Source organism: Eriocheir sinensis, chromosome 69 (assembly GCF_024679095.1).
Source record: "Eriocheir sinensis breed Jianghai 21 chromosome 69, ASM2467909v1, whole genome shotgun sequence".
Classification (NCBI taxonomy): Eukaryota; Metazoa; Arthropoda; class Malacostraca; order Decapoda; family Varunidae; genus Eriocheir; species Eriocheir sinensis.
This window is the reverse complement of record NC_066577.1, coordinates 1,923,627-1,934,889: the sequence shown is the minus strand read 5'-3', so window position 1 is coordinate 1,934,889 and position 11,263 is coordinate 1,923,627. Positions and strand designations below refer to the sequence as shown.

At 48.4% G+C, this 11,263-nt stretch overlaps 1 protein-coding gene and 1 pseudogene across 1 annotated transcript in view; both read left to right on the top strand.

Annotated features, from left to right (window-relative positions):
* Positions 1 to 11,263, top strand: part of LOC126988315 (neurofibromin-like) — a 219,442-nt pseudogene that overhangs the window by 92,157 nt on the left and 116,022 nt on the right.
* The window catches only part of LOC126988316 (neurofibromin-like), an 84,374-nt gene that overhangs the window by 66,465 nt on the left and 6,646 nt on the right, over positions 1 to 11,263 (top strand). The window contains exons 13-15 of the mRNA XM_050846371.1: positions 2,809 to 3,024; positions 5,952 to 6,156; positions 7,650 to 7,823. Of these exons, the coding sequence (XP_050702328.1) occupies positions 2,809 to 3,024; positions 5,952 to 6,156; positions 7,650 to 7,823 (595 nt within the window). The remainder of the gene's footprint in view (positions 1 to 2,808; positions 3,025 to 5,951; positions 6,157 to 7,649; positions 7,824 to 11,263) is intronic.

Sequence of the window (11,263 nt, the reverse complement as noted above, 5' to 3'; positions counted from 1 at the left end):
ACACCATGCAGAGTTTGAGGAGATTACTTAAGGCAAACAAAGGAGTAATACTAGTTGGCGATTTCAATTGTAAAGAGGTTGAGTGGGAGAGGTTTGAGAGCAATGGTAGTGATGTGGCATGGGGGAATAGATTCTTGAATTTAATGATGGAAAATTTGATGATACAAAGGGTGAAGGAAAGCACTAGATATAGAAGAGACGATGAACCGGCAAGACTGGATTTGGTGTTGACGAGAGAAATTCACGTGAAGGATGAATTGAGGTATGATTGCCCCCTGGGAAAAAGTGATCACGTGCTCATAGAGATGGAAATGGAGGAGGAAGGAAGGGAACAAGACGAGACTTATAGAAGCAATAGATTAAACTATAGGAAAGCAGGGGTGGAAAACCTCAAGAAGTTTTTTGGTGAAATGGATTGGAAAGAGTTAATGAGTACAAGCGAAGTTCAAGGAAAATATGATATTTTCCTGAGGGCGTACAACACAGGTGTTATGAAGTTTGTACCAAAATACAGACCGAGGGAGAGGGCTAAAAAGGACTGGTTTAATGCAAGATGTGCAAAGGCAAAAGAAAAGAGAGACAAAGTGTGGTCAAGATTGAAAAGAAACAAAAATCAAAGAAACAGAGAAGACTTTAAGGCAGCGAGAAATGAGTACGTGAAAGTGAGAAAGGAAGAAGAGAAACGATACGAAAAGGATATTGTGGAAAAGTGTAAAGAACAACCTAAACTATTTTATAGATTTATAAATGGAAAAATTAAATCAAGAGAAACAATTGACAGACTGACTGAAGAGAATGTAGAGATCGAGGATCCCAAAGGCAGGGCGGAATTATTTAACAAAAAATTCCAGCAAGTGTTTACCAAAGAATCATTATTTAATGAACCACAAGAAAACAACTTAGATGTATATATGGAAGAGGTCAAAATAGATAAAGAGGAGATAAAAAAACTATTGGGGGAATTGGAAGAAGGGAAGGCCGTGGGACCGGATGGAGTTTCAGGTTTTATACTTAAAGAATGAGCTAGTTGGCCCCATATATGACATCATTAAGTGCTCAATTAAAACTGGCACAGTGCCTAGGGAGTGGAAGAGGGCAGAAGTGGTACGTACATACAAAAGTGGAAAAAAGGAAGAACCCCTAAATCACAGACCAGTGTCTCTGACCAGTGTAGTATGTAAAATATGTGAAAAATTAATAAAAGAACAATGGATGAGATTTCTAGAAGAACATAATTTAATCACAAACAATCAATATGGGTTTAGGAAAGGCCGCTCATGTGTGACAAACTTGCTGAGCTTTTACTCAAGAGTGACGGACAAATTACAGGAAAGAGACGGATGGGTGGATTGCATTTACCCAGACTTAATGAAGGCATTTGACAAAGTTCCACATTCAAGACTGCTGTGGAAACTAGAAAATAAAGGAGGATTGAGAGGGAAAATGAAGTGCTGGATGGAAAGCTACTTAAGAGGAAGAGAGATGAGAACCGTGGTTAAGGACACTAGATCGGAATGGAGAGCGGTGGAAAGTGGAGTGCCCCAGGGGTCGGTTTTGGCAGCAGTACTCTTCCTGGTCTATATTAATGATGTGCCAGAGGGAATAAACAGCTACATGAGCCTGTTCGCAGATGATGCCAAACTGCAAAGACATATAAGAAACAGTGAAGACTGCAAGGAGCTGCAAGAAGACCTAGACAAGATTTGGAAATGGAGTCAGAAATGGGAGAGGAAATTCAACGTGAGGAAATGTCATGTTATGGAAATGTGAAAAAGTGTAGAAAGACCAAAATGGACATATAAAATGGGAGATGGTGAAACATTAAAGAAAGTAAATGAAGAGAGAGACCTGGGAGTAACAATGCAAGATTATATGCAACCAGGAAGTCATATAAATGGGATCTTTGGTGACACATATAACATGGTGAGAAATATAGGCACAGCATTCCACTACATGGACAAAGAAATGATGAAAAAATTAATAACTACTATGATCAGACCTAAACTAGAATACGCGGAAACAGTGTGCTCTCCACATATGAAGAAACACATAGTAAAACTAGAAAGAATACAGAGGATGGCAACACAAATGGTTCAGGGACTGACATATGAAGAGAGACTGAAGGAAATGGACTTGCCAGCACTGGAACAAAGAAGAGAAAGAGGAGACCTAACACAAATATACAGGCTATTGAGTAACATGGAAGAAGTAGATAACGAGAAATTGCTACTCAGAGAGGAACCTTCCAGCAGGAATACTAGAGGACACAGCAAAAAGTTGAGGAAGGGAAGATGCTCAAGAGACAAAGAAATATAGCTTCCCACAAAGAAATATAGAGCTTTGGAACAGACTAAGTGAGGATGTAGTATCGGCGAGGAGTGTGCAGAGCTTTAAGGAGAGGTTGGGTAAATGTAGATATGGAGACGGGACCACACCAGCGTAAGACCAGGCCCTGGGAAACTACAACTAGGTAAACACACACACACACACACACACACACAGATAGATAGGCTGACACACACACACACACACACACACACACACACACACACACACACACACACAGAGATAGATAGGCTGACACACTCACACACACACACACACACACACACACACACACACACACACACACACACACACACACACACACACACACACACACAGAGATAGATAGGCTGACACACACACACACACACACACACACACACACACACACACACACACACACACACACAAGACACAAGACACATCCTACCCCACCTTCCCCCCTTCACACACACATACTGACGCGCACATCCCCCCCTGTAGGTATGTGCGTCACCTGGACATCACGGTGTACACGCTGCACATCAAGACCAAGCTGTGTCAGTTGGTGGAGGTCATGATGCAGCGCCGGGATGACCTCGCCTTCAGACAGGAGATGAAGTTCCGCAACAAGATGGTGGACTACCTCACGGACTGGGTCATGGGCAACTCACACCAGATAGCGCCCTCGGGGACCATCGACGTGGCCTCCGTGTCAAAGTGAGTGTGGGGGGATGGGGGAGGAGCGGGGGGGGATGGGGGTGGGGGTAGATGTCTCTGTGTGTGTGTGTGTGTGTGTGTGTGTGTGAGATGTCTAGAGCTACCCAAAAACCTAACCTAACCTAACCTAACATCATCATCATCATTTCATTGACGCCTGCCCCTAGGAGCTCCCACCAGGGGATGGCCACAGCAGAAGAGCTTCCATCTCTCTCTATCCAGACACTCCCTCCTTGCCTGCTCAAAGCTTCTCAAGGATCTTTCCCCCTCTCCCTAACGCACTCCTGCACCCTATCCCTCCATTTCACTGGAGGTCGTCCTCTAGCATTCCCTCCCTCTATCTCACTCACATACACCCTTCTGGTCATCTTACTCTCCTCCACTCGCTCCATGTGGCCAAACCACTTTAAAGTCTGTCGCTTCACTTCTTCCACCACTCCACACTTCTTCCCTTCACCCCCGTGACACATTCCAAAATGCTCGTACACACTTTCATTACTCATTCCATCCATTCTACTCACACCACAAGCACTCCTCAAATAACTCATTTCCACTGCCTGCACTCTAGACCTCTGACTTTCATTCCAGGCCCACGTTTCCTATGTGAGGGTTGGTACTATTATTGTATTTCTCAAATCCCTCTTTACCTCCATGCTCACACTTCTGCCATTCATGATTCGTCCCAAAGACCCTGCCACCCTTCTTCCTTACAATGCCCTTTCTCTTATCTCTCCCTCTGTACCACCATGCTTACACATAACTGATCCAAGGTACTTAAACTCATTGACCTCCTCCATTTCTTCACCATTCAAAATTATTTTGCATTCTTTTTCACATTCAATTCCCACTCTATATGGGCATACAAAATCTACAACCTCACTTCTACTTCACTCACAAACCATCACTTTACTTTTGTTGACATTTACTTTCAGCTTTCTCCTGTTGCAGACACTATCAAAAACACTGACCAAATTTTGTAGGTCACTTTCATTTTCTGCAATGAGCACCGTGTCATCAGCAAACAGTATCAAATTCAGTACCCACTTCCTTCCCTCAGCGAACAGTCTTACTCCAACTTCCCCAACTTTGCCTTCCATTTCTCTAATAACACCATCCATATAAATATTGAACAACCATGGTGACCTGACGCACCCTTGTCTTAAGCCCACTTTCATCTCAAAATGTTCACTTGTTTCTCCAGTAATCTTGACACATGCAGATGCATCCTCATAGAAAGACTTTATTGCACTAACCAGTTTTCCTCACACACCATAAATCTTAAAACATCCCACAATGCAATCCAATCAACTCTGTCATAAGCTTTTTCCAAATCCTAACCTAACCTAACCTGATGTAACCTAACCTAACCTGATGTAACCTAGCCCAGCCTAACCTGATGTAGCCTAACCTAACATATATACCTAACCCAGAACACATATGAGGCATCTAGAGCTAACCAAAACCTAACCTAACCTAACCTGATGTAACCTAACCTAACCTAACCTAACCTAACCTGATGTAACCTAACCTAACCTAACCTGATGTGACCTAACCTAACCTAACCTGATGTAACCTAACCTAACCTAACCTAATGTAACCTAACCCAACATATATACCTAACCCTCAATACATATGAGGCATCTAGAGCTAACCATAACCTAACCTAACCTAACCTAACCTGATGTAACCTAACCTGATGTAACCTAACCTAACCTAACCTAACCTAACCTAACCTAACCTAACCTATCCTGATGTGACCTAACCTAACATATATACCTAACCCTCAATACATATGAGGCCTCTAGAGCTAACCATAACCTAACCTAACCTAACCTAACCTAACCTAACCTAACCTAACCTAACCTAACCTAACCTGATGTAACGTAGCCCAGCCTATCCTGATGAGCTCGATGGGCAAACACTCCAACATGGTGGATTTTGAGTTTTCTCCGGGTTCCGCTAGATGGAAGAAGCACTGTGCTACCCCCTGTGAATGTGATAAAGGGAAATCAGTCTATGGCCCAGTATAAGGGTGGGGAGGGTAGTGTGTGTTTGTCGGTCCGCAGAGTGTATGAAGCGGGCTGTATCAGTGGTCTAGGGGTGAAGACCACTAGTAAAACACTCATAAAACACATAAATATGGAAATTTTGTTTTGAAATTTTAAGTGGGTGTTATAGTGTGTTCATGGAGCCTGTTCATCTGGCGCCTCGGGAATGTTTGTTGTGGCTCCTGTGATTGGCTGCACCCTCCCCCACACCTGCCACTCATGTCCGCCGTGACGCTAGACTCTTGTATTTTCTTCGTCATAGCCCGTCTCTTATTCACGACAGACCAGTTTAGTTGGTACTGTCATAGCCCGTCTCTTATTCACGACAGACCAGTTTAGTTGGTACCGTCATAGCCCGTCTCTTATTCACGACAGACCAGTTTAGTTGGTACCGTTGGACTCGGTCATAACTGCGCAAATCGGTTATGTTTATCTGAACTCGATGAAATAAAACATAAAGGAAATGTGATGAGTTGAAGTCACAAGACCGCTCCAAAATGTTTATAACACGGCTTACTTATCATCGCTTTTCTCAGCAGTCTTTGAACCAGGCTTGAAGTAAATAATGTCATCTCATAGAGCAAAGTCTCCTGAACGCTGTGGTGCGATCAGGTCATAGATAAAACATGACATGAGCATAACACAGAACGGTTTCTAAGGATGTGGACAGCGATGACGCATGACTGCCTGGCTGCCGGTCATGGTGGTGAATTAGGCTATTTTGCGTCTCCTAATTTCTTTCTCTGCGTTCATCGTCAACAAATGAAGACCCTTATGCATCATCCCAACTACACTAAAAAAATTACTGATGAGGTCATACTCCACGCAGAAGAAGACCACTTGTGTGAAGGGGGCCTAACACATCCCCCTCCCCCACAGCCTGTACAGCTCCTACGACATCACCGGGTGCTGTCGTGACCTGGACCAGGCGTGCATGGAGGCGGTGGCGGCGCTGCTGAGGGGCCTCCCGCTGCAGCCCGAGGAGAGCGACCGCGGCGACCTGATGGAGGCGAAGTCACAGCTGTTCCTCAAGTACTTCACACTCTTCATGAACCTCCTCAACGACTGCATGGAAGCCCAAGAGGTGTGGATTTACCTACTTGTATTTACTTTGTTATTTCAATACATATTTACCTTATTTTATGTTTATTTTGTATATTTTTTTTCATACAAATTTAGATTATTTTATGTGTATATTCGTATTTGTATTTACGTTATTTTATGTGTATTTTGTATTTACATTTTCGTTCAAAATTACATTATTTTATTGGTATTTTGCTTATTTATTTTGTTACGGGAAGAGAGCTACGTTCGCGCTGTCCCGTCTCCATGTCCGCTCTTGTCTAACCTTTCCTTAAAGTCCTGAATGTTTCTTGCACAAACCACCTCCTCCTCCAGTCCATTCCACAGCTTCTGTTTGGGAAGCTAAACTTTTTCACATCTCTCCTACACGTGGTCGCCCTCAACTTCCTTCCATGTCCTCTCGTTTCTCTCTCGCTCCACACACACACACACACACAGGTCCTCTCTGTCCAGACTCCACCCCGCTCGCCACCCTGTACACCGCTATCAGGTCTCCTCTCTCTCTCTTCTCTCCAGGGTTGTGAGCCCCATGCTATTGAGTCTCTCCTCGTAAGTCCGATCCCTAAGTTCCGGTACCATCTTAGCTGCCACTCTCTGCACTCTTTCCAGCTTCCTTATGTTCTTCTTTTCGTGAGGAGACCAGACCACTGCTGCACACCCCAACCTTGGCCTTATCATTGTAACTATTATTTTCTTCATCGTCTCCTCGTCCAAATACACAAATGCCGTCCTTATGTTCCTCAGCAAATTCATAGTTTGTCCCGTTATCCTGTTGATGTGTTTGTCCAGGTCCCTCTGCAATGCCTCACAGCCCTTCACATCATTGACTCGTCTCAGTAGCCTTGTGTGTGTGTGTGTGTGTGTGTGTGTGTGCGTGTGTGTGTGTGTGTGTGTGAAGGTATTAGAAACATATATTTTTCATTAATATTCTATGAGTGTGCCCTTTCAAGCATGGTTTTTTGGGGGGAGATATTTTAGGAAGGAAGGAAGGAAGGAAGGAAGGAAGGAAAATGTTGTGAGAGGAAGGAGAGAAAGAAGGAATGAAAGAGAGATAGGAAGGAGGGAACAGAGGAAGGAAGGAAGGAAGGAAGGAAGGAAGGAAGGAAAATGTTGTGAGAGGAAGGAGAGAAAGAAGGAATGAAAGAGAGATAGGAAGGAGGGAACAGAGGAAGGGAGGGAAAGGGAGGAAGGAAGGAAGGAAGGAAGGAAGGAAGGAAGGAAGGAAGGAAGGAAGGAAGGAAGGAAGGGAAACAAGAATGAAGGAAACATGAAAACTCAGGAATATCTAACATTTTTTTTTGTTCAGCTTAAATTTGTACCTTTTTTTCTTCATTTTTTGTTCAGTATTTTTCATCTCTCTCTCTCTCTCTCTCTCTCTCTCTCTCTCTCTCTCTCTCATACAGCCAAACATTCTAAAACACATATATCCGACACCCATACATCCTACATCCGCCCAGAGCTCTATAATGACCCCCCCCCCCCTGCCCCCCCCAGGTTGAGAAGGACATCAGCCGTCAACGCGTCCAGCCCGGCAAGCTGTCCACTCTTCGCAACGCCACCATCCAGGCCATGTCCAACCTGCTGTCCGCCAACATTGACTCTGGCCTAATGCACTCCATCGGCCTGGGCTACCACAAGGACCTGCAGACACGAGCCGCCTTCATTGAGGTGAGGAGGGAAGGAGAGGGAAGGAAGGGGCTGGGAGAGTGGGGGGGATGGGCTGGGAGGGGTGGGAGAGAAGGGGAGGGAAGGGCAGGGTAGGAGAGAGTGGAAGGGAAGGAGAGCATAGGAGGGAAGGGAAGGGACGGAGAGAAGAGGAGAGAAGGGAAGGGTAGGAGAGAAGGGGAGGGAAGGGAAGGGTAGGAGAGAAGGGGAGGGAAGGGAAGGGTAGGAGAGCAACGGATGGAAGCGAAGGGTAGGAGAGAAAGGAGGAAGGAAGGAAGGAAGGGAGAGGGAAGGGAAGGAAGGTAGGAGAGGAATGAGGGAAGGAAGGTAGGGTAGGAGAGAAGGGGAGGGAAGGGAAGGGTAGGAGAGAACATAAGAACATAAGAACGTAAGGAGTCTGCAAGAGGCCGGTTGGCCTATACAAGGCAGCTCCTGTAGGAGAGAAGGGGAGGGAAGGGAAGGGTAGGAGAGAAGGGGAGGGAAGGGAAGGGTAGGAGAGAAGGTGAGGGAAGCGGAGAGGAGGGGAGGGGGGAAGGGTAGGAGAGAAGGTGAGGGAAGCGGAGAGGAGGGGAGGGGGGAAGGGTAGGAGAGAAGGTGAGGAAGGGAAGGGTAGGAGAGAAGGGGAGGGAAGGGAAGGTAGGAGAGAAGGGAGGAAGGGAAGGGTAGGAGAGAAGGGAGGAAGGGAAGGGTAGGAGAGAAGGGGAGGGAAGGAGGAGGAGGAGGGAAGGAGAGAGAAGGGAGGGAAGGGAAGGGTAGGAGAGAAGGGAGGGAAGGGAGGTAGGAGAGAAGGGGAGGAAGGGAGGAAGGAAGGGTAGGAGAGAAGGGAGGGAAGGGAAGGGTAGGAGAGAAGGGGAGGGAAGCGGAGAGGAGGGGAGGGGGGAAGGGTAGGAGAGAAGGGGAGGGAAGCGGAGAGGAGGGGAGGGAAGGGAAGGGTAGGAGAGAAGGTGAGGGAAGCGGAGAGGAGGGGAGGGGGGAAGGGTAGGAGAGAAGGTGAGGGAAGCGGAGAGGAGGGGAGGGGAAGGGAGAAGGGGAGGGAAGGTAAGGGTTGGAGAGAAGGGGAGGGAAGGAGGGTAGGAGAGAAGGGGAGGAAGGAAGGGTAGGAGAGAAGGAGGGAAGGGGAGGGAAGGGAAGGTGGAGAGAAAGGGAGGGAAGGGAGGAAGGGAAGGGTAGGAGAGAAGGGGAGGAAGGAGGGAAGGAAGGGTAGGAGAGAAGGGGAGAGAAGGGAGGGAAGGAAGGGTAGGAGAGAAAGGGAGGAAGGGAGGGTAGGAGAGAAGGGGAGGGAAGGAAGGGTAGGAGAAGGAGGAAGGGGAGGAAAGGGAAGGAGAGAAGGGAGGGAAGGGAAGGGTAGGAGAGAAGGTGGGAAGGAAGGGTAGGAGAGAAGGAGGAAGGGAAGGGTAGGAGAGAGAAGGGGAGGGAAGGGAAGGGTAGGAGAGAAAGGGAGGGAAGGGAAGGGTAGGAGAGAAGGGGAGGGAAGGGAAGGGTAGGAGAGAAGGGGAGGGAAGGGAAGGGTGGGAGAGAAGGGGAGGGAAGGGGAGGGTAGGAGAGAAGGGGTGGGAAGGGAAGGATGGGAGAGAAGGGGAGGGAAGGGAAGGGTAGGAGAGAAGGGGAGGGAAGGGAAGGGTAGGAGAGAAGGGGAGGGAAGGGAAGGGTAGGAGAGAAAGGGAGGGAAGGGAAGGGTAGGAGAGAAGGGGAGGGAAGGGAAGGGTAGGAGAGAAGGGGAGGGAAGGGGAGGGAAGGGAAGGGTAGGAGAGAAGGGGAGGGAAGGGAAGGGTAGGAGAGAAGGGGAGGGAAGGGAAGGGTAGGAGAGAAAGGGGAGGGAAGGGAAGGGTAGGAGAGAAGGGGAGGGGAGCAGAGAGGAGGGGAGGGGGGAAGGGTAGGAGAGAAGGGGAGGAAGTGGAGAGAAGGTGAGGGAAGTGGAGAGGAGGGGAGGGGGGAAGGGTAGGAGAGAAGGGGAGGGAAGTGGAGAGGAGGGGAGGGGAAGGGTAGAGAGAAGGGGAGGGGAAGGCAGGAGAGAAGGGAGGGAAGTGGAGAGAAGGGGAGGAAGTGGAGAGGAGGAGGAAGGAAGGAGAGGAGGGAAGGGGAGAGGAAGGGAGAGGAGAGGAAGGGAGGAGGAGAGAAGGGGAGGGAAGTGGAGAGAAGGGGAGGGAAGGGAAGGGTAGGAGAGAAGGTGAGGGAAGTGGAGAGAAGGGGAGGGAAGGGAAGGGTAGGAGAGAAGGGGAGGGAAGTGGAGAGAAGGAGAGTGAAGCGAAGGGTAGGAGAGAAGGGAGGGGAAGGGTAGGAGAGAAGGGAGGGAAGTGGAGAGGAGGGGGGAAGGGCAGGAGAGAAGGGAGGGGGAAGGGTAGGAGAGAAGGAGGGAAGTGGAGAGGAGGGAGGGGGAAGGGTAGGAGAGAAGGGGAAGGAAAGGGTAGGAGAGAAGGGGAGGGAAGTGGAGAGGAGGGGAGGGGGGAAGGGTAGGAGAGAAGGGGAGGGAAGTGGAGAGGAGGGGAGGGGGGAAGGGTAGGAGAGAAGGGGAGGGAAGTGGAGAGAAGGGGAGGGAAGGGAAGGGTAGGAGAGAAGGGGCTGGTAAGGGTGTCAGGGAAGGAAGGGAAGGAGGGCAGTGGTACCAATCCTGCCAGCCCCCCTTAATCGCTCCACCATCCTGCTCTCCTTGAAATCCCAGAATAGTCCCTGTAAGACCATCAGATCAGGACTGGAAGACAAGGCCGGGCTCAGTGACCAGCACAAGTTGGGTCATGGCAGTAACAAGCTGCTCTCTGTCCTCCGTTGTGGTACACAGCTCTGGTGGGATGCTTGTGTCAGAGTGCATGTTGAGGCACAGAGGGTTTGTAGCAGAACTTGAATTTAATGCACATCAGGGGCTGCTTTCACAGTCATTTTGTTTGTTTTGATTGTTACCTATGGCTGTTATCGCTGCTATAGTATTTCCACGTAAAACTGGGCGATGGGGTAGTGGGGGTGTGGGGTTAGCCTAGCCCTGCACCTTGCCACACACTCTCAACACCTCTCCCTTCCTCTGCAGCCGCCACTACCACATAGGCCAGTTTCACGTGGAAAACTATAGCGTCGATCGCTGCCATTGGTAACGATCAAGACAAACAAAGTGAGTGTGAAAGCGGCCCTTAACCCTTTCCTTGCGCGCGGTGTGGACGCGACTATCCCCTCAGGCGCAGTCAGGCAGCCCAATGGGGGTCTCTTTTAACCTCTGTATCTCAAAAACTATTCATCACAGCTAAAAACCAAAAACACCATTGGAAAGAGGAGGTCCAGATCTATAGGAGTTGGTTATGTATGTCTCTCTTGCGAACGTACATGCACGTTCAGGGAGTGTTGAATGTTAACACTTACGTCGGTGCGTGCCGGATGATCAGCCGTATTGAGGCAACTGCAGACATCTCTCCTTCAGATTCTGGCAAGGGAGTATTGCCAACTGCAATATTTACAAC